The 23,369-nt window shown below is 43.0% G+C and overlaps 3 protein-coding genes across 10 annotated transcripts in view; 2 read left to right on the top strand and 1 right to left on the bottom strand.

The window, feature by feature from the left end:
* LOC139624864 (lethal(3)malignant brain tumor-like protein 4) overlaps positions 1 to 23,369 on the top strand; it is a 58,301-nt gene that overhangs the window by 5,716 nt on the left and 29,216 nt on the right. Inside the window, exons 13-18 of one of the 3 annotated variants that reach the window (XM_071484202.1) lie at positions 1,351 to 1,467; positions 1,665 to 1,745; positions 3,201 to 3,274; positions 4,322 to 4,491; positions 5,320 to 5,382; positions 5,473 to 5,845. In XM_071484202.1, the coding sequence (XP_071340303.1) occupies positions 1,351 to 1,467; positions 1,665 to 1,745; positions 3,201 to 3,274; positions 4,322 to 4,491; positions 5,320 to 5,382; positions 5,473 to 5,802 (835 nt within the window). In that variant the 3' untranslated portion in view covers positions 5,803 to 5,845. Of the gene's footprint in view, positions 1 to 1,350; positions 1,468 to 1,664; positions 1,746 to 3,200; positions 3,275 to 4,321; positions 4,492 to 5,319; positions 5,383 to 5,472; positions 7,797 to 23,369 lie in introns of those variants that run through there. The other 2 variants (XM_071484203.1, XM_071484201.1) reach the window with 2 other exon arrangements.
* On the top strand, positions 9,223 to 15,194 carry LOC139624865 (transmembrane protein 200C-like). Of its 2 annotated transcripts, none has more exons than XM_071484205.1 (5): positions 9,223 to 9,297; positions 10,462 to 10,643; positions 11,423 to 11,630; positions 11,917 to 12,059; positions 13,017 to 15,194. In XM_071484205.1, the coding sequence occupies exons 2-5, from the start codon at positions 10,537 to 10,539 to the stop codon at positions 14,143 to 14,145; spliced, it is 1,587 nt and encodes a 528-aa protein (XP_071340306.1). In that variant the 5' UTR covers positions 9,223 to 9,297; positions 10,462 to 10,536; the 3' UTR covers positions 14,146 to 15,194. The 2 variants fall into 2 exon arrangements, with proteins under 2 accessions (XP_071340306.1, XP_071340305.1); XM_071484204.1 differs by having other exon boundaries at positions 11,420 to 11,630.
* Positions 15,187 to 23,369, bottom strand: part of LOC139624860 (piezo-type mechanosensitive ion channel component 2-like) — a 41,006-nt gene continuing 32,823 nt past the window's right edge. For all 5 annotated transcript variants that reach the window (XM_071484190.1, XM_071484191.1, XM_071484192.1 and 2 more), the window contains 16 exons: positions 23,182 to 23,364; positions 22,161 to 22,341; positions 21,852 to 21,951; positions 21,620 to 21,767; positions 21,435 to 21,522; positions 21,217 to 21,343; positions 20,166 to 20,324; positions 19,714 to 19,861; positions 19,369 to 19,557; positions 18,936 to 19,028; positions 18,674 to 18,840; positions 18,279 to 18,395; positions 17,886 to 17,965; positions 17,547 to 17,760; positions 16,913 to 17,054; positions 15,187 to 16,757 (listed from right to left, as the gene is read on the bottom strand). In XM_071484190.1, coding sequence (XP_071340291.1) covers positions 16,656 to 16,757; positions 16,913 to 17,054; positions 17,547 to 17,760; positions 17,886 to 17,965; positions 18,279 to 18,395; positions 18,674 to 18,840; positions 18,936 to 19,028; positions 19,369 to 19,557; positions 19,714 to 19,861; positions 20,166 to 20,324; positions 21,217 to 21,343; positions 21,435 to 21,522; positions 21,620 to 21,767; positions 21,852 to 21,951; positions 22,161 to 22,341; positions 23,182 to 23,364 — 2,238 coding nt within the window. In that variant the 3' untranslated portion in view covers positions 15,187 to 16,655. The remainder of the gene's footprint in view (positions 16,758 to 16,912; positions 17,055 to 17,546; positions 17,761 to 17,885; positions 17,966 to 18,278; positions 18,396 to 18,673; positions 18,841 to 18,935; positions 19,029 to 19,368; positions 19,558 to 19,713; positions 19,862 to 20,165; positions 20,325 to 21,216; positions 21,344 to 21,434; positions 21,523 to 21,619; positions 21,768 to 21,851; positions 21,952 to 22,160; positions 22,342 to 23,181; positions 23,365 to 23,369) is intronic.

The following is a 23,369-nucleotide window of genomic DNA, read 5'->3' as shown; positions in this document are numbered from 1 at the left end:
TCTCTTTCTGCTGAGTCATGTCTCTTTATGTTTAATCACGTCTCTATCTGCTGAATCACATCTCTTTCTGCTGAGTCATATCTCTTTATGTTTAATCACGTCTCTTTCTGCTGAGTCACGTCTCTTTCTGCTGAGTCACGTCTCTTTATGTTTAATCACGTCTCTTTCTGCTGAGTCACGTCTCTTTCTGCTGAGTCATATCTCTTTCTGCTGAGTCATGTCTCTTTATGTTTAATTACGTCTCTTTCTGCTGAGTCACATCTCTTTTTGCTGAGTCATATCTCTTTATGTTTAATCACGTCTCTTTCTGCTGAGTCACGTCTCTTTATGTTTAATCACGTCTCTTTCTGCTGAGTCACGTCTCTTTCTGCTGAGTCATATCTCTTTCTGCTGAGTCATGTCTCTTTATGTTTAATCACGTCTCTTTCTGCTGAGTCACGTCTCTTTATGTTTAATCACGTCTCTTTCTGCTGAGTCACGTCTCTTTCTGCTGAGTCATATCTCTTTCTGCTGAGTCATGTCTCTTTATGTTTAATCATGTCTCTTTCTGCTGAGTCACGTCTCTTTCTGCTGAGTCATATCTCTTTCTGCTGAGTCATATCTCTTTATGTTTAATCACGTCTCTTTCTGCTGAGTCACGTCTCTTTCTGCTGAGTCACGTCTCTTTATGTTTAATCACGTCTCTTTCTGCTGAGTCACGTCTCTTTCTGCTGAGTCATATCTCTTTCTGCTGAGTCATGTCTCTTTATGTTTAATTACGTCTCTTTCTGCTGAGTCACATCTCTTTTTGCTGAGTCATATCTCTTTATGTTTAATCACGTCTCTTTCTGCTGAGTCACGTCTCTTTATGTTTAATCACGTCTCTTTCTGCTGAGTCACGTCTCTTTCTGCTGAGTCATATCTCTTTCTGCTGAGTCACGTCTCTTTATGTTTAATCACGTCTCTTTCTGCTGAGTCACGTCTCTTTCTGCTGAGTCATATCTCTTTCTGCTGAGTCATGTCTCTTTATGTTTAATCAAGTCTCTTTCTGCTGAGTCACGTCTCTTTCTGCTGAGTCATGTCTCTTTATGTTTAATCACGTCTCTTTCTGCTGAGTCACGTCTCTTTTTGCTGAGTCATGTCTCTTTATGTTTAATCAAGTCTCTTTTTGCTGAGTCATGTCTCTTTATGTTTAATCACGTCTCTTTCTGCTGAGTCATGTCTCTTTATGTTTAGTGACGTCTCTTTCTGCTGAGTCACGTCTGTTTTTTTCTTGTCATCAATGGTGTTTTTGTGTTTTTCAACTCTCTCTCTCTCTCTCTCGCTCTCTCTCTCCTTGTGTCTCTTTCCCCCTCTTTGTCTCTCGCCCAGTGCCTTTGGTTGTCCATACTCGGATATTAATATGCGTAAAGAGGTGGTGCTTCCTGATAGGCTGGGAGGAGAGAGAGTCGTCACTCTCGTACCTGTCACCATGCATCAGTCAGACAGGTAAAGAAAAACAGGTGTTTGACCACTGCAAAGAAGGTTAAAACCAATAACTTTATTAACATTTATCACAGACTTTATTATGTTGAACACTGACACAGTATATTTTGTATTTGATTGTTTCTATCGTCTGTCTGTCAACCTGTCTATCTCTACCTGTCCCTCTGCCTGTCTCACTAACCTGTCTGTCTGTTGAACAGGAGAGGCGTTCAGGTGAAGACGGAGCCGACAGACAATACTCTGCTGCTTCCAGTGGTGAAGAGAAGAAGACTGGCAGACAGGTGAGACACAGATTGACATATAGATGAGACACAGACAGGTGAGGCAGACAGACTGATTTTTTAAATACTTGCTGAGTGCCTGTTAGAGAAGCAGCTCTCTGATTGGCTCTTTGACCTTCAGCTCTGATCAGATGTCAGACTCAAAGCTAAAACCCTCGACCATCAAACTTGGTCTTCCTCACTACAACCTCAATAGGTTTTGATCAAAAAAATCCACTCAGACCTGTCTCTCTCTCTCTGACTGTCTATCTCTCAGCTGACAAATTTTCAGAATAAAGTACAGGATGATTTGAAGTGTGTGTGGGTGTCTGTTGTGAGTAGATTATCTCTGGATGTTATATAAAACTGGATTATATAACAAACACACAGACTCACACTCACACACTCACACAGGCTGATGTGTGTTGATGGAGTCATAAAAGCAGAAGTGTTGGGGAACATTTGACTAAAATCACAGTTGTGTTGTTGAACGCTGCTGCAAGAAGAAGAGTCAAACAACAGATCAACCAGCAGCAGCTTTCACACACAACCAGACCAGACCAGACCAGACCAGAGAGTTAAATCCATCATCTGGTTCAGGGTTCCTGTGGGACCTTAAAAAGTCTAAAATCTTAAAATGGACTGGATTGTATAGTTAATGTCACTTTTAGAAAGTGGCATTAACCTGAGTCTTTGTGTTGATCACACTCATCAATAACCACTGGTGACACTGTGCAGGTCAGAGGTCACCGCAGTACACACAGCTGCTGTTTCGTGGTGTGAGGGCTAATGTGGCATCTCTGCTCACCTTCAGGAAGTAATAAGTTGAATAGTTTGCGTTAACGCTGCTTTGATCAGGTTGAGTGAGATCTGAACCAGAACACAACATTTACCTCGTTTTCTCAGCTACAGCTGGTTTGCTCTGATTCAGTTTAGGTTTGGGTAAGTGAACCTAAACACATCACTACAAACCACGTGAGAATGTTCTCTCCTCTGATTGGTCAGATTGTCTGGAGGGAGCAGGAAGTAAACACAGGAAGAAGGTCCTGCTCTCTGGACTGTGACATCCTGTGAAACATAGATCAGCTCTCACATGGATCTGGACAGTTTACCTGCAGACTGTCCAACACCTGAACACTGGGTCACTGCAGGATGTCGTCATGATGCTGTACAGACTCTGACTCTGATTGGACGCTCTTCTGTGAGATGGAGCTGATGTTGTACAATGACATGCTAACATCATGGTTAAATCCAGTTCAAACTGTGAGTTTACCTGCTGCTGGGGTCGGATCCAGTTCAGAACTCTTTCACACCAAAAATGAACTGTTCAGAGTTCATTTGGGACGGTCCACTCTTGATTGATGTGATTTTCAAATTAAAGGTCCTAATAAAAGAAGAATCACCCAGATTGTGAGCCGTGGGATTTTAACTCTCTCTCACCTCACTTCTTCTTCTCCCTTCTGGCTCCACCCCCAGACTGTCTCAGCCAACCAAATTCCTCCGCGTGAAACAAGAAGAGGAGGAGCTTCACCTGAGAACCCTGGGACCAGGTACAGTGGGTGTTACCTGATGGTTTCCATAGAAACTGGTTGATGATGTGCAACTGATTTCATGTAAACTATAACAGCCACTAATCTTCATCACCATCATCATCACTATCATACACACTGGTCCCCAGTAGTGGAGGACTTGAGAATAAAAGTACCACAGCAAAAGTAGCAAAACCTCTTTAGTTATAGTCCTAAATTTAAAAAGATCCTGAAGTAAAAGATGATATGTCCGAGTCCACCACAGACCACATCAGGTCAAAGAGGTTCAGCCTCCCCTCATGATGTTGAATGTATCTGTAGAAACTATTTATTTAAAGCATAGCATATATTAAAGGAACATTTCAACCAGAGCTCACATGCAGCCAGTGGGCAGCAGGGCGGGCTCTGAGGGGTTCAGGTCTTCAGCTGATCAATAAACAGTGTTTCTGATGTTTTACACGACACATTCATACATGTAGACACTTCAGTCACAGGTCAGGTCACCAGTTTAACAAAATGTGTTTCAGCCTGCAGGTAACCATAGCAACACAACCAACCAACAGGATTTAAATGGTCACTTACATAAAAACACAGCCAGTGTGAATTTGTTGCGCCGTTGGCTCTCACACTGAAAACATTCAGCATCCTCCCTCTCCCTCCTCAGTGTGTTTCCATGGAAACAGCAGACAGATGAAGTGGCTGTTTCCGTGGAAGCAGCTCACTATGGTAACAACCGTGTTGGTTGTGCTCTGTGCATTTTACACTGCAGACTCTCAGCTCCTCCTTTTTCTGATCACTGATCAGGAGATTGATCAGCACACAGGTGTCATGTGATGCCCGTCTCGCTGCCCAGAGAGGTGAGACCGGTCAGTCACAGACAGGTTTTCTCGAGACTCCAGCTCTGGACTTTAATGTAAAGTTCAGGACTTTCACACTGCACCTCAGTCTGTCTCTCCCTGACCTGTCTGTCTCCCACGGATCTGTCTGTCTCTCTCTAACCTGTCTGTCTCTCATGGAGCTATCTGTCTCTCTCTGACCTGTGTGTCTGTGACCTGTCTGTCTCTCCAGCAGCAGCAGAGTCCAGCCTGCAGGCTGCCCTCCACCAGTCTGTCTTCCTGTCGGCCATGTCAGCGCAGCCCGGTCGTGACCTGTCGCTCTGCTGGGAGCAACACCGTAAACTGCTGCCTGGGGTTGCAGGAGTCCACGCCGAGACCGTCCAACACTGGAGTGTCCAACAGGTCAGTACGACGGGTCAGAGAGGGAGAGTATGTCATTGAACTGTGACATACCTGTCTTACTTTCTGCCTGTCTCTCTGACTTTGTCCAGTGAGTCAGAGCTGGTGATGATGACGTAGACTTGCGGTCATGTCTTTGCACACGACACCAGATCAGAGCTAAACCTATGTGACCTTGTTTTAATAACTGACGGTGAACCTGACCCCGTCTGCAGCCCATCAATGAGATACATAACGTTAGTCCGCTGCCTTTAGTAACTGGCGTAATGCAGCTTAAAGGTATCGTTAACGTCATGACCACCTGAACGCCTTGGTGTCTGTGGCTCCCTGACGTGTCCTTTCAGGTTTCTTGTTTTCTTCCCTGTGATTCTGTCGACACTTCTCCTCTGACGACGATACAAACTTACTTCTCCTCATCTCACTGACAAAGCTGCTGAAGAGCAGCATCGTATCTGAAGTGGGTCCAGATGCTTCATGCTGCTGCTCTGTCAGCAGAAGCTGATTCAGGCGCTGGAAGAGACGTGCAGCACAGCCAATCGAAGAAGGAGATTCGGATTATGTCACTGTTTAAAAAAACAGTCTGTAGTTTTGTCTCCTCATTTGGTCTCGTCAATGTCCCGTCAACGTCTTGTCTTCACCATGGGAAAAGGTTGCTCTCTGATCTGTCTGTCTCTCTGACTTGACTCTATCTCTCTGACCTGTCTCTCTGACTTGTCTATCCCTATGACCTGTCTGTCTCTCTGATCTGTCTCTCTCTCTGATCTGTCTGTCTCTCTGATCTGTCTCTCTGCCTGGCTTGTCTGTCTCTCTGACCTGTCTGTCTCTGTGCAGGTGTCAGATTTTATTGAGTCTCTCCCTGGCTGTGAGGAACAGGCGAAACAGTTCAGAGATGAGGTAAGACAACCTATCAGCTTCTGTGGATTTGATGACATCACATTGAACCTGCTATGATCTGATTGGTATTTTTCTCTGTCTGTCTTTCAGCAAATTGATGGGCGGGCCCTCCTTCTTCTCACCCAACGGGACATTGTGAGGATTATGTCAATCAAACTTGGTCCCGCCCTCAAGATTTACAACTCCATCCTGATGTTCAAACATGCTGAGGACAGTAGCCAATCACATGCTGAGGATGGGCAACAATCACATACTGATGACAGGAATCACTCACACCTTGAAGATAGGAGCCAATCACACAATGAGGACAGGAACCAATCACAGAACGAGGACAGGAGCCAATCACACGACGAGGACAGAAGCCAATCACACAATGCGGACAGGAGCCAATCACACACCACTCACACCTGCAGCTCATGACTGAGACAATCTGGAAACACCTTCTTGTAAACACCGCCCCCACGTCAGAGCCCCCACCCCCCACCCCAATCTATGGGAGCACTGTTTTCCATCCAATCATCAATCAGATTTAACTTGGTGATGTCACAACAATGATCTCAGGTGTGTTTCTGTCAGCACTTAGAGGTCAATCATGGACACATCAAGTCACCTGAGAACACCTGAGCTCCATTTCCGCCCCCCACCTAATTTGAGAGTCGGGGGTTAATACAGGTTCTTTATAAGACTGAAGACTGAACTCACCAAAACCAGATCCAGTGTGCAAAGGATTCTGGGATGTTGAGGTCTAACAGAAACCTTTGCTGTGATGATGCGTTTAGACTGCACAGGTTGGCTAGGTGGAAGGAGGCGGAGCCTGAAGTTTTATGAGTGACATATGTTAAACTGATAGTAAACAAAAATGAAAACTGTCTGCACCTAACAACAAAAAGTCTTTCCCAATTTGATAAAATTTAACTGAACTTTTCTTCAAAGATTTAAAAGTATGTTGTTTGAAACACTGCCAGCTGATTGGCTGTGACCAGAAGATTCAGAAAGTTTTAAGATCAAATTTCTCAGTTCTACATTTTCTAAATTCTGACATCAATCTCATAAGTCTGATAATAATTCAGAGAGATGTTTTTCTGTGTTTCTTGTCTTTCTGAAGATGTATTTTTATAAACTGCTTTATATTCACAAGTGACTCTTAATTCCAATAAAACTACACAACTAAAGAAAGAGAAACAAAACAAACCAGGAACAACAGGTAAAATAATAAAATGTCAGTGAAAGCTAATTAAAAATCTTTTGTGCAGGACATTTGTATAGATCCACATTCACCAAAGAAAAACCATTTCTCTTAATTCTGCTTGTACTTACAAAAAAGTCATCATTGCAAGACAGGATTTTGTAAGTGTGAGAAAAGGTTTCAAAAAATTCTACATAAAATAGTGAGAAAGGTCCCATAATGATGTGAAGACACATCATACTTCACTTTTTTAACATTTTATAATTGTGAGGAAAAAAAGAATCACCCTTTATGGGAAAGATTTTCTAACTACAACAAAAAATCTCTCCATTGAGATTAAAAGATTTCATGAGAGTGACATTTTTATAACTGTGATCAAAAATCTGACAATCATGCAAATTGCCTCAAAATTACATTAAATTATTATTTTTTGATTATCTAAGGTCCATTAATTCCCATAAAATGTCTCATATTTGCAATTAAAAGCACAAGAATATTAAATATAAAAAGAATATTACTTGAAAATGTCTCATACTTACAACAGTCATAATAGCAATTGTCAATTATGAAAAAGATTGTAAGAAAATAATCATGATCAAAAGTCTTGTTTATGAACATGAGATCACACCTGATGTTATATCGTCATTTCTCTTCTATCAAATTAAAGTTTGATTTTGTTTTTATGAATGTCTGGGGATGACATCATACTATGGCTCCACCCCACTGCGGTCTTTGAGGATTTCATATTTCATGCTTTGTTGCACCTGTCAGGTGGACTTCATCCCCTCTAGCTTTTAACAATAAACAGTGATATCATTCAAAAGTTCGACCCCCTTTGCTGGTGTGGTTGGCAGCACAACAAACTTGGAAGCTCCTAAGAAAAAGGAAGAAGATGGGATCAGCGTGGATGGATGTTAGTTTTATATTTATAATTTTATTCGCTATTGTTATCTACTGTTTCTCTATAGAATTCTATTTTAACGTTTAAATCAAAATATATATTTCTATTTCAGTCAGACAATCTGACAGGAAGTTAACTTGGACCCCTCCCCCTCTGTGATGTCACAGCCAGGGCGGGCATATGTTTCCCTCAGGTTTCCATGGTAACAGCTGATGAATTTAAGCCTCCAGATTGTTTTAATATTTTCAACAATCTGCTGATATTTATATTAATGTTCTGTTGCTGTCAGTGTTTGAAGAGCTCAATAAAGTTTTTGATCTGATTGTTTATTGGCAGGTGAGTGACTGGGCGTCACACAGGTGTTGTTTATTGTTTCTCCCTTGTAATTTTGACTGTATATTTACACATATTTATGAATAGATTAATATATATTTATATCTACAGTTGGGCCCAGAAGATTCTTTAAACAAATACATATTTGAATATCAATCTTTGTTTTCAATTACATTCAATTAAACATGAATAACACAAAGTGACTATTTGAACCCAGGTGAAAATAGTCCTTGTTAGTACCTGTTAGTACCTTGTTTTTGCACTGTTAAAAATGGCGTCCAGGACGGACTGAACCTTCATGTTAACGAAACAAACAGATGTCAGATCTGCATCATGTAGTTCACATGGTCCTTTTCTTCTGTGGTGGTCAGCTCCACCAGCTGTTTATCTCCATCGACCAACAGCAGAACAGGAAATGGCATCATTTCTGTAAAAAGTTAAAAGCTCCATGAAGCTCCATTTGGACGTTTTCCTGTCATATAACCTGCGAGATGTCAGTACAACCTGAACAGAACAAGTGAAGTGCAGTAATGGCTGTTTGTTAGTGAAATGGACCTTGGGAGATGTAGTTGACTTTTTATGTCCTCAGTCTTTTGTTCTGATGATTGAAGCAGGAGAGTTTAACTATAAATTACTTAATCAGATGTCTTTTTCTTTTTTTTACAGTACATGCTCCCTATAATTTACCCATAATTCACAGCAGGTGAGTGGGAGTGAGGATGATGGAGAGTCTGATGAAGAAGACTTTCTGATGTCTGACATATGTATCAGCAGGGACAAACTTCTTCAGTTTGTACAGAAACTAATTGTTCAGATGCTGCTGAGCTGCTCTGCCTCTGTCTCTTAGCAACAGCAACATCCCAGAATGAGCATCACCCACTGCTGGTCCAGGATTAGAGGACAGAGGAGGTCTAATACAGTCTGGACTGGATCAGTAAAACTGTCAGTCAGACAGGTTGGTAGACAGATTTAATGGCGGGGACAGACATGACAGAGAGACAAGTAAATGAGCTAAATCAGGGAGACAGCTGATCAGACAGACAGGAGGACAGTTGGTCAGGTAAACAGAAGATTACGACAGACAGGTTCACAGAGATATGACAGAGAGACAGACAGGCATAAACAGACAGACAGGTAGGTACACAGACAGCTCAGTGAGACAGGTTTCAGATAGAGAGACAGACAGATGGACAGTCAGACAGACAGGTAGTGTGAGGTGTTTTCAGCAGAGTCAGTAGGAGGAGCCTGTCTCTCTCTCTCTCCTTGTCTCTCTCTCTCTGTTGTAGGAGGAGATTCATTTACTCCACATCACTGCAGAAACACTGAGGGGGCGAGAGAGGTTTAAACCGACAGAGAGGCAGAGAGAGAGAGGAGGGAGGAGCAGAGGGGGGAGGGGTGGAGATTTAAACATTGGAGCAGCAGCAGGAGGAGGAGGAGGAGGAGGAGGACGATGAAGATGAGGAGAAAGGAACATGAACCGACAGGAGCTCCGACTGTGAGAACCAACAAAACCTTCTATTATGTTCTACTGTGTGTTGTGTTGTTCATGCTCTTTGTATGTGTGTGTTGTTATTGATCAGTATTGTTCAGTATCCTGCAGTTGTGATCAATTTGCTCTGAACAGAATAACAATGTTGATCAAAACTGTCAGATACTGATCGATACTGATGGTTAATGATCAATACTGACAGATATTCTGCAATCCAATCAGTACAATGATCACTTGTCTTACTAAAGCTGATCAGTCCAGTGGGTCATCCAGCTATGAATTATCATCAATACTGTTTCGAGCAAATCATTCACCAGTGCAGAATACTGATCAATACTGATCAATTCTATTCAGTAACATACAGCTTTTCTATTCTGTCATGTCTTCATGTTCTGTGTGTGTGTGTGTGTGTGTATGATTACTGATTAGTGATTGATAAACTTTGAACAGTAATGATCTGTGTTGTCATACTGACATGGACTGATGGTATTGGACAGAACTGATCAGTGACTATTGATGAGTAATACACAGAGAAGTGATTATGGTATTGATATCAGATCACTATCTGTCAGATAAATAAATGTAAGTCAGTATTGATCTGTATCTGTCAGTATGTGCATGTATTAGTCAGTATTGATCAGCATTGATAGGTGTAGGTGGGAGAAGCAGAGAGAGCGAGAGTAGAATCAGAGTAGAATCAGTAGAATCCAGTCAGCCTGTGCTGTGTGAGCTGCAGTGCATGGTGGGAGATGTAGTTCCTGCAGTTCTGACTGGAAACACTGAACCAAGACAGAGGTCACTTAAAGAACCAGTGTTCTCCTGATACACAGCAGAGTTTTAAGTTCAGAATTTAACCCTTTAATGTTTGATATGTGAGACTGTTGGAAACAGCTGAAACTTCAAACATCCAAAATGATTTGTTTGTGAAGAAACAAGTCATTAAACTAAACTCAGTTTCATGTTAAATGTGTGAGATGGTTTGTTTCTGTCTGACTGAGCTTCATGTGATGGAAACAAATATGACTCAACATAAGTCAAACAATCTCCTCTTCCAGAGCTTTCAAACGTATTACAGTCTTCATCAGCAGATGATGGGTATAATGGAAAGTTACTTTGCACTGCTGGTGGAAAACACCTGTCTGTCTCTCTACCTGTCTTTCTTACAAAAAGTTGGTAACTGAGTCCAGGTGAGGTGGTGTTGGGCGGGGCTTAGCCTGCTGAGCCACGTCTGATTGGTGGGTGGTGATGATCGCAACCGGTGGCCTCCTGCGAATCAACGCGCGGCGTCAGGACTCACTGAGGTCCAAACCACAGAAACCACACACACACAAGAAGAAGAACAAAAAGAAGAGGTGACACACACACATGTTTGTCTTTCTGTCATTGTGGGGACCTTTACTGACACAGCAGTAAACTGAGCAAAGTTACAAATACATATTTCTATGGTGCAGTCCTGGTCTTCTTCTCCCTTGATGTCTCAGTTAGTCCAGGTCCAGGTCTAGAAGAGTCTTGGTTGTTCCAGACTTCTCCAGTCTTCCAGTCAGAATGATGGAGACCACTGAGCTCTTGAACCTTCACTGAGCCTCGACACAATCCTGTCTCTGAGCACTATAATAATAATAATAATAATAATAATAATAATAAACTTTATTTGTACAGCACTTTTTCTACTAGAAATGCAGCATAAAGTGCTTTACAACAAAGAAATTACCTGCATCAAATACTTCACATGAAACAAACATAAAAACATGTTAAAAACATTTATGTACAATCAGATGGAAAAATAACAAATAGAAAAGAGACATTGACATAAATAAAGCATTAAAATAAGTTAAAATTGATTATATGGATTTAATCTGAAGACTTTGCACAGTATTTAAAAGAAACGCTGCAGTCTGAGGTGAAGAGATGTGTTTTTATATCTGCACGTGTGTACAGGTGTGTTTCACAGCTTTGGGCTGTAACTGACACAAATGCTGCATCCCCAGTTTTCCTACTGATGATGATGATGATGATGATGATGATAATGATGATGATGATGATGATGATGATGATGATATTTCAAGTTGTTCTTTTTAATAAATTTGGAAAAATTTTGATTTTTTTTTTTGCCCCCCCCACGCCGGAGGAGTGAGGTGGTGGTGGTGAAGGGCAAGTTGAAGCTGTGCTCGGTCTCTGGTCTTGTGGCAGCAGTCGGTATCCTGGTCCTGCTTGTGGGTGTGGTCATGGCGGCTCTGGGCTACTGGCCTCGAGACGGACTGTTCTTCAGCCCTCAGCCACAGGAGGGTGCTGCAATGGCCTCAGTGTCATCCATCAGTTCCACACCTTTACCTGCTCAGGTGAGACACAGATACAGAACAGAGTCCGTGCAGAGGACTCTGAGCAGACTCATTCAGGTCAGAGGGGGAAAGTGTAAACCAAGTTATTTTCTGTAGCTACATTCTAATTTGGTGCTGATGAATGGATCATGTGATTCTTTCATTGGCTGACATAAAAAAGGCTGAATTCTGTAAAAATTTCTTCTAAAGACATTTTACAGTTCACACACATCTATTTTCAGTATGTTGAGCTCAGTCATATCCATCGACTCTGTTAGTAGCTTGTTGAATGTCTGATTGTTTCCAGGGAGGAGAGAGGGGGCAGGAACTCCAAGGCGATAAAGGAGGAGATGAAGGAGGAGGAGGTGATGATAGTTTTAACTGGACAGAAACTGTCAACGTGACAACCCGACATCCTCCACGTGGCTTCCTGGAGGATTTTCTGGACAGGTAAACTCTCCTGTCAATCTTATCTGAGTGTAACATTAAATTTAACATGGCTCCTGTAGAAGGTTTTACTAGTTCTTTTGGTTCTTGTAACTGAGGGGTTCTGAAGTTCTGAAGTGTCCTATTGGAGGTTGTAGAGGTCATTGGGGAGGTTCTACTTTTCCCTTAGCGGATATAATGGTCGTTCAAAAGGTTCCCATGGTGATGTTAGAGGTCCTGTAGGTGGTTCTACTGGTTCTGTAGGCTCTTGTTATAATCAAAGTGGTTCTAAGAGTCTTGTGGGAGATTGTCATGGTCATTGTGAGGTTCTACTTGAGTGTCAAGTCAAATTTTATTTATACAGCTCAATGTCACAAATCACACATTTGCCTTAATAGTGATCCTTAGGTGGTTCTTGTAGAAGGTGAATTGATGTTTTGGAGGTTGTAGTAATTCTTTTGGAGAATGTAATGGATCTTTAGGGGGTCATAGTGGGGGTTTCTTTAGGTTGTTGTTGTGACTGAAGTTGTTCTAAAAATCCTTGTGGTGGTCATTGGAAAGGTTCTACTAGTCCCTACCAAGGTTCTCATGCTCATTTTGATAGCTTTAATTTTTTTTAGAAGTTCTAGTCGTGAATCTGAAGGAGGCCATAGTTATCCTAACATGAATAGGCTTTTGGGAAAATTTTTCAGCTGTTTCACATTTTAGTAGTTCTTTAGGTGGTTCCAGTGTTACCTCAGGTGGTTGTACTGATCTAGGAGATTTTAATTGTCCTGATGATGTTCTAGTTGTTGAGTTTGGGGTACTAATGATTCTTTAAGAGGTTCTCATAGTTTTTTTTAGGTTGTTGTTTTCTTTTAAGGAGGTTCTAGTAGTACTTTTGAAGGTCATAGTAGCAGTAGTAACTTTTTCTTTTTGTGGACCAATAAACCAACTGTACAGAGCATCTCTTCTCTGATTGGCTGGATCATGTCTCTGCAGGTATCTGTACTCTGACAGGCTGAAGGTCTTTGGTCCTCTCATTATGGGTATTGGTATTTTCCTCTTCATCTGTGCAAACGCCGTCCTGCACGAGAACCGGGACAAGAAGACAAAGGTCATCAACCTGCGGGACATTTACTCCACTGTCATTGACCTCCACAGCCTTCGCAGACCCTACACCTCCTCCTGCTCCGCCCGCCGCTCCTCAGCCAATCCACTCAATGGCCTTGTTAATTACGTCCAATCAAATAGCCTGGAGTCTAAACCCAGGGTTTACCCCATCTCACTGATGAATAGGAGGGAGGGAGAGGGAGGAGAAGAAGGAGGTGGGGTGTCACCAAGGCAACAGTTGCATGGCAGCAGCAGAGCAGGAGGTGGGGGCAGTGATGGAGGAGCAGATACAGTGTTCAGTATCTACCAGGAGCACCCAGACGTACCTATTCCCCTCTCCACCTCCCACAGACTCTCCCTCCCCCCGAGCTTCAGCCCACCTCCCCTCTCCACCTGCTGGACCTCCCTGCAGATGGAGGAGCTCAGCTCATTCACCTTGCCCCTGCGCCGCCCACGTCTCCCTGCCCCCCACAGGAGGCATTCAGCTCGGGCCAGGACAGGCTGGAACTGTGGGGATGGTGGAGGAGGAACAGGGATGGATGCAGGAGGCAGTAGAAAGGAAGATGCAGGTTCACCACATCCTCTGTGCTCCTCTACCCCACCCCCACCTAGAACCTTCCAGGAGGTGCCATTAGCCACTTCCTGCAGCTCCTCCAGTCTCCACAGGGAGGCACCAGGAGGCTCCCAGGCCCTGCTCATCCTCTCCTCATCCTCCCTCACTCACTCACAGCCATCTCTCTCCTCCCTGTCTCACTTCCTCTCCTCCTCATCCAAGCCTATCCCCCTCTGCAGGAGGCGGAGCCTGCCAACCAGCAGCATCATCACAGGTTACAGCAAACTGACGCATGGAGAAGGCGAATCATTTGAATCAACTGAGATTACATCATCAGAACATGTGACATCACAGGCCAGCAGTCTGAGGTCAGAGGAATTAACATCAGAGAGGAAGTACTCGAACAGGGAGAAACTGAGGATGATCTCACAGGTGGATTCTGGTCTGAGGCAGGAGGAGGGCTGAGGAGCCAAGACAACCAATCAGAACTGACTCAGTGAGTGACAGCACAACTCTGAAGATGTGACTTTTTAATGACATCAGCGTTACAACACAGATTCTCTTTAAACTTGAAGGATATTCATGTTGATTCAGTTAGAGATGGAACCAGATCCTTTATCTGGACTGATGATGAAGATGATAATGTTGATGAAGAAGGTGCTGATAGTGATGATGACCATGATGGTTAAGGGGCATGGTTGAACATCTGAACATGTAGCAATAAGGAGTCTTCCAGATGAATGAATGAATGACAGCACAACATTAATGAACTGATGAACCAATCAGCTCGTCTGCTCCTGATCACACAGACGTGGGAATGTTTTTTATATTTGACAAATCATGACGTAGCCACCTGAAGGACGAGTATAACCACAGTGGGGGGGTGTTCATGTCTAAGGAGAAAAACATGGAGGGGAAGTTACCATTTGAGGGGGGGTTAAAGCTTTTTCTGTTGTGGTGATAGTGAACAGAAGAGATTCACAGTTTTCACCATTAAAACTCTCAAATGAAGGAATGTTTTTAAAAATCTGAGGAAATAAAATGAACTGAAACAAACAGGACAGTGGAAGCAGTGGTTTGACCAACCTCCAAAACAAAGCAGGTGCTGAATTTATTTCTTGAGTTGGTCATTTGTAACATTGAATGAGTAACTGTGACCTGATCAGCTTCACATCATTAAATCAGTAACTATCAAATACAAATATAATCTGAAGGAGGTTTGTTCTCCTCACAGGCAGCAGACAGAAGTGACTGAAAGATAAAATGTTTGTGCTTTGATTTTAAAAATTGATGACGTGAAAGTTGTAGCAACACAACGTCTGCTTCCTCTAAACAGCACAAAAACTGGTCAAAACTTTCATCAATTAATCCCAATAAAGCACATTAACTTCTTTTTGTCAAATTTTTGTTTATAAATTCCACTTGTACAGGACATGGCTCAGAACTAATCTGTGATTGTGAAGAAGCGAGTGGGTGTTGTGGTCAAAACACAAACAGCTGACTCAGTCTGGTGAACAGAAGTCTTTTATTTTCACATATTCACTGTTTCAAATATTCACAGAAAACACTGATCTTACATTTAATATCAGTCAGGTGAAGTGACATGAACAGAAAAACCTTCAAACACCAACCTGGAAAAGAGTTCATTATGTACTGATTCTGTTCCAGTTCTCTGTCACCAGGACACAATGTGGCCTAACTGTCCCGTGTTTGTGATTCCAGTGTCATGTTGTGACTTCAATAGCTGTTTTCAGTTATTTTCCTCTGATGGGTGGTTGAGTCCACATTAGGTTGATCAACAGCTCCCTGATCTTACACCATCATCATTCGTATTGATTCATGCTGTTGGCTTAGCTCTGCTCAGCGCTCACCTGAGACTGGGTCTAAGGAACCAGAATGAAACAACACAGAGCTAACATGGAGCTAACAGAGTGCTAACACAGAGCTAACAGACGACTAACATGGAGCTAACACAGAGCTAACATGGAGCTAACAGACAACCGACATGGCGCTAATTTAGTGCTATTGAAAGCTGATACAGTGCAAATGTGCAGCTAAAGTAGACCTTTCACAGAGCTGCTGTACATCGCTGCTGGAGATCTGAAGCTAAAGTAACACCACTTTAAACTACAGCTAATGCTAACACAAGGCTAAAATAATCATAGCACGAAGATAAATGCAGGTTTGTCCTGTAAACATAAATCAAGAAAAATAAGTGAAAACAGCTGTGTGAATGTGTGGAGACTCACATCAGTGTTTATAGATGTCACGCCCTCTTTGTTGACAGTCATCAACAAAGTCAATTAAAAGCTCCTGGGAAATGTCCTGGAATGTGCGTTCTTAAAACATTAATTAGTTTTAGTTGTTGCTTAGTTACAGTCACTTCTTTTCCAGGACATTTTGGTCAGATGGGGAGTTTTCCAGAACTTTTCCATAACTTGAAAGCCACATTAAATAATTCCAGATTTTCCAGGATGTGACATGTCCTTGCAATTATCAATAATCAGAAATCAATACTCAATGTAATACTCCCATAACACTGTCCGCTGTGTGGCACTGTCCTGAGATCAGTTTGGATTTCAATGGAAGGTTGTATCAGCCTTAACTCCGCCTCCCAGCTGCTTCTAATGGTCACCTGGTGAAGAGGTAATGTTCAACTAATGTTTCAGTAACATTAATGGAACGTTCCAGAGATGTTACAGTAACATTCTCTCAAATTTACAGTTTCTTGAAACCTTCACACAAAATCATACAAACACTTCTGTTCAAGTCTCTCTGGTTCTTTAACTTCCATCACTGACAGTTCCTTTGTCCTTTACAGTAATGTCCGGAATGTCTGGAGAACATCTAGGGAACAATCTCTGGAGGTTTCCATGTGTAACATTTAATGATCACTGAAGGAACCACATGTTCAGATAATGTGCAGGTCTGTGATGACCTAATAACCAATGTTTATAATTTGATGATCAATAAGTTCAGCGTCGTGTCCATTTGATCAGAGTCTCTGGTGATCGATACAGGAAGATCAGTTTGGCGTAAAGCTCCTCCTCCAACTCCAGCTCACCTGTCTCTCTCACCTAAAACAGAAAAATAGCCAATCAGATTGCAGCATGCCAGACAATCAGATTAACACATCAGAACTAATCGGATTATCAAAAGTTTTCACATTAACACACCAGCTCAAAAAATCTGACAAGAAAACTTCAATAAAGATCCAACAATCAGACGTTACCAGGAAGATGTCAGTGCAGAGTTTGAGGATCCGGTCGACACAGGGAAGCTCCTCGAACATGATGGAGTGACTGATCCCACTGAAGAACTCCCGCACAAACTTCCCTATCACCAGCACCACCGAGGCATACAGGCCCATGATGCTGCGGGGGGGGGAGGAACAGGGTGAGGAGGAGGAGAGGGAGGATGATAGAGAGGGAGGAGGAGGAGGAGGAGAGGGAGGATGATACAGAGAGAGGAGGAGGAACAGGGTGAGGAGGAGGAGAGGGAGGATGATAGAGAGGGAGGAGGAGGAGGAGGTGGACAGTGTCTGTGCTGTCTTTACACCAAAACCTTTGTTACAGTCTGCTCCCACTACTGCCCCACTACTTCCCCCATTTCTGCCCCCACTACTGCCCCCACTATTGCCCCCACTATTGCCCCACTATTGCCCCACTACTGCCCCCACTACTGCCCTCACTTGTAGCGTAACTAGTATCACCACCTGTGCTTTCACTGTTGCTATGACAACTGCTCCCGCTCCTTCACTGTGAACTAACTACAGTGTAGTAATGGCAACTGCAGTGAGAATAGTGTGATTGTACTCCTGTTACTGCAGTACTTGCAGTACTCGCAGTAGTTGCAGTAATGATTACCCATATCCAGCCAGGAAGCCCAGACTTGGAGGACTGACTTTATCACTGAACACGAACAGCTGAAGCCCTGCCTCCCTCCTGTCACTCAGCGCAGCCCCGCCCCTGACAGGCACCAGGCTGCCAGCTGGTTGGTCGACAATCCACCACTCCTGCATTTCTCTGCTGCGATTGGACGACCTCTCTAGAGCCAGCATAATGTCCTTGTAGTGGTCATCTGATTGGACGAGAGAAGAGAGAAAGGAGAAGGAGACGAATCACAGCAGATCTTCATGTCCACTCCTGAGGTACAGTTTTCCAAAACACACGGATGTGTTTCTATGAAATAAAGTAAAATCAAACCTGGGTAAAGCTGCTCGATGGGTTTGGCGTTGGAATCGCTTGGTGCTCGGATGAAACACGGGAGCACTTCCTGTATCACCCTGAAACAAACACACAAAACACACCAGGACAGTGTTTAACCTGGTGTTGTACACTGTTACAACACAACTACACACTAGTAGTAGCACAGTAGTAGCACTGATACATGTAACAACACGACTTTATTTCATTATTTTCTCAGATGTTATTTGACAGTGTTGTTACTGTGCAGTGCATGTGTCACTTGTTCAACACATTAATTACATTAATATTATTTACTTAAATATATGACAAATTTGTACTTCATCATAAATAGTAGAAGTGATCATGGCTGCAGGAGACTTGTCACCTGACCCCAGTGCCCCCAGTACTCACACTGGAAGTGTCCTCGTCCCATTCAGCAGCTCGATCAGCTCCAGACGAGTCTGATTGTCCAGGTAGGTCACATGTTTACCTGAGGCAAGCTCCACCTTCGCTCCCAAACTCAGGTTTCTGTTTGAAGAAGACATTTTTCATCTGTTCCTTCAAATGATTGATTGATTATTGATCAGTGGAGTCGAGCTGCTGGACTCTGGACCACTACTACTTCTGCTAATACTGTTAACACTACTATAGTAACTCCTACTACTACAACTACTACTACTACTACTACTACTACTTCTTCTATAATACTGTTGTTTGTACTATTATGACAATACTGTTCTTTTTAGAGGAAACTTAGAAGTTTTAAAGTATTTATGATTGATTATTGATGAGGAGGAGGAGCTGACCTCTGAATAGTCCAGGACACTGTGAGGGGGAAATGGTCCAGGTTGAGCACCTGGCTCAGGTACTGTCTGCTGGGAGGACTGATGGTCCACAGGGAGTTACTGCTGCCCTGCAGCTCTGCCACCGTCACGTCCTCACGACTGTATGCCTCCAGGAACTGCAAGGCACTCTGGGAAACACAGGCAACAGAGTTAGAGCAAGAATTAATAGCAGAACTGTGTGTACAAGTACTGAAGTACTGAAGTGCTGAAGTACTGAACTCACAGGTGTGAAGCTGTAGGAGCTGACGAAGGAGCTGAAGTCTTCCTCAGTCAGATCTCTGAGCTGATTCTGCTGCGCACTCATCGTGAAGATCGGCTGTCAATAACATCACATCACAGTACTCCTGCAAGTACTACTACTACATACTGCCAATTACATGTTATAGTAGTAGTACTAACACTACTACTAAGACTAGTAGTAGGTCACTAACACAGTAATACAGTAATACTTCATACTAATACTACTGTTATATCAGTGCTGTCACTGTCAACATGAGGGGAATAATAACAGTGAGAGTACAACTACGACTTCTATCAGTATCACAACTACTGCTCCTACTTCTACTACAACAACAATAAGTCAGCACAAGGTCTTCAGTGAAGGTGTAGCAACAGAGATATATAGGCACAGGTGTGTACAGCACAGGTGTGTTTACCTGGAAGCCTCCTAGTGTGATGGTCAGAGAGACATCCAGCGGTCGGTTGACGACTCCAGCAACAGATTTAATAAGTGACATGAAGAGCAGTGGAAACCAGACGATACAAATCAGTAAGAGAACGATCAGACCGCCCATCCCGTACTTCACTACCCGCTTCTTCTTCTGGCCTCGAGGCTGAGGGTACCTCTGTGTACAAATACACACATTTAAATACACATTGTGTACCTCTGAGTACAAATACACACATCAAAATACATACACTTCTCCTGACCCTGAGGCTGTGGGTACCTCTGAGTACACACAAAATGATACAAATACACAAACACACAGATGGACTTGTACCTTCTCTGACTCCCTCCAACACTTTAAGACGAAGCAGTGGGCGTAGACGTCCTCCACACAAATCCATGAGGACAGAGACAAGGTGGTGTCAGTCCACACCCAGTCCATCACCGCCCTCAGCTCCGTCAGGAAGGGAACCAGACGGAAACTACAAGAGGACAGGAAGACAGACAGGCAGAGTGACAGACAGGTAGTGAGCCAATAGTCATCTCTTAGAACAGTATTTGGTTAAAATATAAATTTTATTAATGCTTTCAGTCCTCATGCTAAGCTAGGCTAACAGTTTCCCCTGCTTTCAGTTCTAATGCTAAGCTAGGCTAACTGTTTCCCCCGCTTTCAGTTCTTGTGCTAAGCTAGGCTGACAGTTTTCCCCTGCTTCTAGTCTTTGTGCTAAGCTAACAGCTGGACAGTTGTCATGTGTGTGCCAGGGTTGAACTCTGGTGGTGACTCACCCCTGGAACAGGAACAGGTTGAGGTAGTTGTGGCTCTTTGTGAGGAAGTTTCCCAGAACTCGTGTTGGGTAACCAGATCGAATCTGATAGGCCGACAGACCGAAGTAAACACACTTCACAAAGTACCAGAGCTGAGCCACCAGGTTCTGATTGAACCGCCTGGAGAAAGGAAACAACAACAGGAACAACACATATGTCACGTCTTGTGTCATGTCATGATGTGAGCCTCCAGACTGACATCTGCCTTTGACTTAGTTTGATTAAACTCGACTTATGTCACCAACTTCGTAAAGGTTAAGGTTCCAATACTTACGTATATTGGTTACCCCTAACCAATATACCAAGTCAAGTCAAGTAAAGTGGATCTTTATTGTAAGTTAAACCATATACTGTTGGTACAATGCACAGTTAAACCAAAATAAAGTTCCTCCAAGACCATGGTGCTACGTGAATCAACACAAGACAGCACATATAACAACAATTACCAACTGTTTAACAACATATAACTACATAAAGTGCAAGCGTGCAACCCATGCAAACTTAGTACAAAAAGACAGGACATCCAACACAGTGAAGACCGTATAGTGCCGACCAGTACCCAGTCTGATAAAGTGCAGAACAGTTTGCTTGTGCATAAAAGGTAGCAGTATTAATAAGTGAATGGAAACATTTGGGCACAATGTAGCAAATAAATATTGACTGTGCTCTTGGTGTTTGTAAATCAGTCCAGTCAAGACAAAATTACTGCCAAAGAAAGTCTATGGACAACTACCTGGTGTCCAGGTGTTTCTATTATTTTGCCCCCCCTCGCCTTTTATATTAGTGGTGGTGGACCAAATAACAGGAAAAATCTGTATAATATAACAGCTCCACAGACTGACCCTCACACACAGCTCTGTGCTCAGCTGTGTTTGTAGAGGCCTTCAGCGTTGATTGGTCATTAATCATGACATATGACCAATCAGAAGGTGCTGTAGACGCAGTGGTGCCTGTCTTCATCATGTCAGTGAGTCTTCATCATGTCAGTGAGTGGCAGTTGAAGGTGAGTTACCTCTCAGTGACTGTCGGCAAGATGAAGAACATCCAGAAGTGAATCCCAAAAACCAGAATCACCTGGAATACCAACTTCCCCAAAACTGTCTTCCTCAAATACAGAGCCCTGTCTATCACCATGGTGCCTACAGAGAGACAGACAGTGAGACAGGTAAATAGATAGACAAACAGTAAACAGGTAAGATGAAAGGTAAACAGGCAGACAGGCAGATGTACCAAACTGGATCAAGACCATGACCAAGAATGCTTCAGGAACTTGATCTTCTGAGAGGGAGGAAGTGATGTCAGCAGCCGCTGAGTGTTTCTAAAAATCATTAAATAAATAAATGAGTGCACAGATGTGAATAAAGCTTCGGCTCAGAGTGAAACGTAAACAACATGGTCAGGAAATAAAACTTTACTCCAAACGCCCAGAAGCCGAAGACAATAATGATGAAGTCGACTGTGTCAGCGAGGAACATGAGGACGTAAACATCGGTGACAGCGCTGTACTCTGGTTGGACAAGAGCTCTGAAGAACTGACAGACTGGACGGTAAACAGACATACACCTGAGAAAGAGACGAACCATTTGGTTACATGGCTTGTCAATACAAAAAGAATTCATTGGTCAGTTAGCTTTAGTGTTGGCATACCTGCTAACAGAGTAGTTTTTGGCTCTGATGGAAAGTTCTGTGAGTTTCTCCAGCAGCAGATCTAACCTGCTGAGCTGCTGAGGTCTGGAGCTCACACTGCCTGAAACAACAAGAGCTGATCATTAATTATATAAACCCCACACACACACCTTTCAAACTGCTATGTTGTGAAAAAGACTTTTTGAAGGACTACAGGACTACAGACTGGGACCAGAATCATTTGACACTCTTCAGATAGTCCGATCCTGATTCTTCAGTCTGTCTTGACCTTCATTCACTGATGTTGTGTTAAGGCATGTTTGATTCTACCTGCAGGAGAGCGCAGCTGGGTGGAGCTGGAGCGTGTCCGTCTCCTGCCTCGTCGTCGCAATGTGTTGGTGGGGTCGGCCACATCATTGGAGATGGTACAGTCGGTGCAGTTGGCCTGGTTGTCATGGTGACAGAGAGCATCAGTCTCTGTGGTAACAGTCTGGTCCCAGAGTCCATGGCGCTGCAGAGGAGGAGGAATTTGTTTTTATTGTTGTATTGGAATAGGAAGAGAAGACCCCCCCCCCCACATAGATTACATAGAATAAAAAGAAGTGGCCCTAAAATCGATCCTTGGGGAACCCTGCATGTTATTTTGGAGAAGCTATTATTTCAACAAGGAACTATCTGCCAGAAAGATGAGAGGAGAACCAGTTAAACCAGCTCCTGATGGTCCACTGTGGTCCCTCAAGTGGAAGATCAAGTGGTACCGACACTGAAGGTGTATTTATCTAACTGCATCCTGATGTCATTAACTACTTTAACTAGGGCTGTCTCAGTGAGGTAATTTACCTGAAAACCAGACTGAAACATTTACAACATGTTTGAATTAATAAAATTAATTAATTAATTTCCCTAATTTTACAAAAATCTGACATAAAAGTCTGGAGATTGGTTCGCAGTTGCTGGGTATCAAGGGATATTCTTTCTAAAAGAGGATTCACATGTTCAGTCTTAAATGGTGTGGAGAAAACACATCAATGCATTGAATGATTAAGAACAGTAAGAACTTCTTCTGAGTTAAAAGGAGGTTGGAACAGGCTCTGTGATGATTAGAGACCTGGGAGTGTTTCCTCTTCTGAATATAACAGTAACATTGACTCGTGTACACCAGCATCTTTACATATATTTCACATGGGCGACCTATTAAATCACTCATCCAGTGTATATGAGAAGGTGGTTGAATAGACTTCTGAGCCATGAGGATTATCCGTTTGGTGATTTAGGTGAAGACCAAAGCATCTCTCTGTTTGAGGAATGTTTTCGGGTGAGAGGCCGAGGATCATAATTTAGTGTTTTGTACCTTGAGTGTGGCTCTGTGATAGAATAAAGTGAGCAGCTGCAGCAAGTCGTACAAGACATAGCCTTCCTTCTTCTCCACCCCCAGGATGTTTGGGGGATGGAACGGTTTGGATCGGTCCACCTCCAGCTTCTGGTTGAATGGAAAGAACCCAAACTGGAAGAAATACTTAATGACGATGGTTACCTGAG

This window comes from Trachinotus anak, unplaced genomic scaffold (assembly GCF_046630095.1).
Source record: "Trachinotus anak isolate AG129_WGS33_773 ecotype Australia unplaced genomic scaffold, CSIRO_AGI_Tana_v1 ptg000009l, whole genome shotgun sequence".
Taxonomy (NCBI): domain Eukaryota; kingdom Metazoa; phylum Chordata; class Actinopteri; order Carangiformes; family Carangidae; genus Trachinotus; species Trachinotus anak.
Note: the sequence above shows the minus strand (reverse complement) of the source record. Positions and strands in the feature narration are given on the sequence as shown.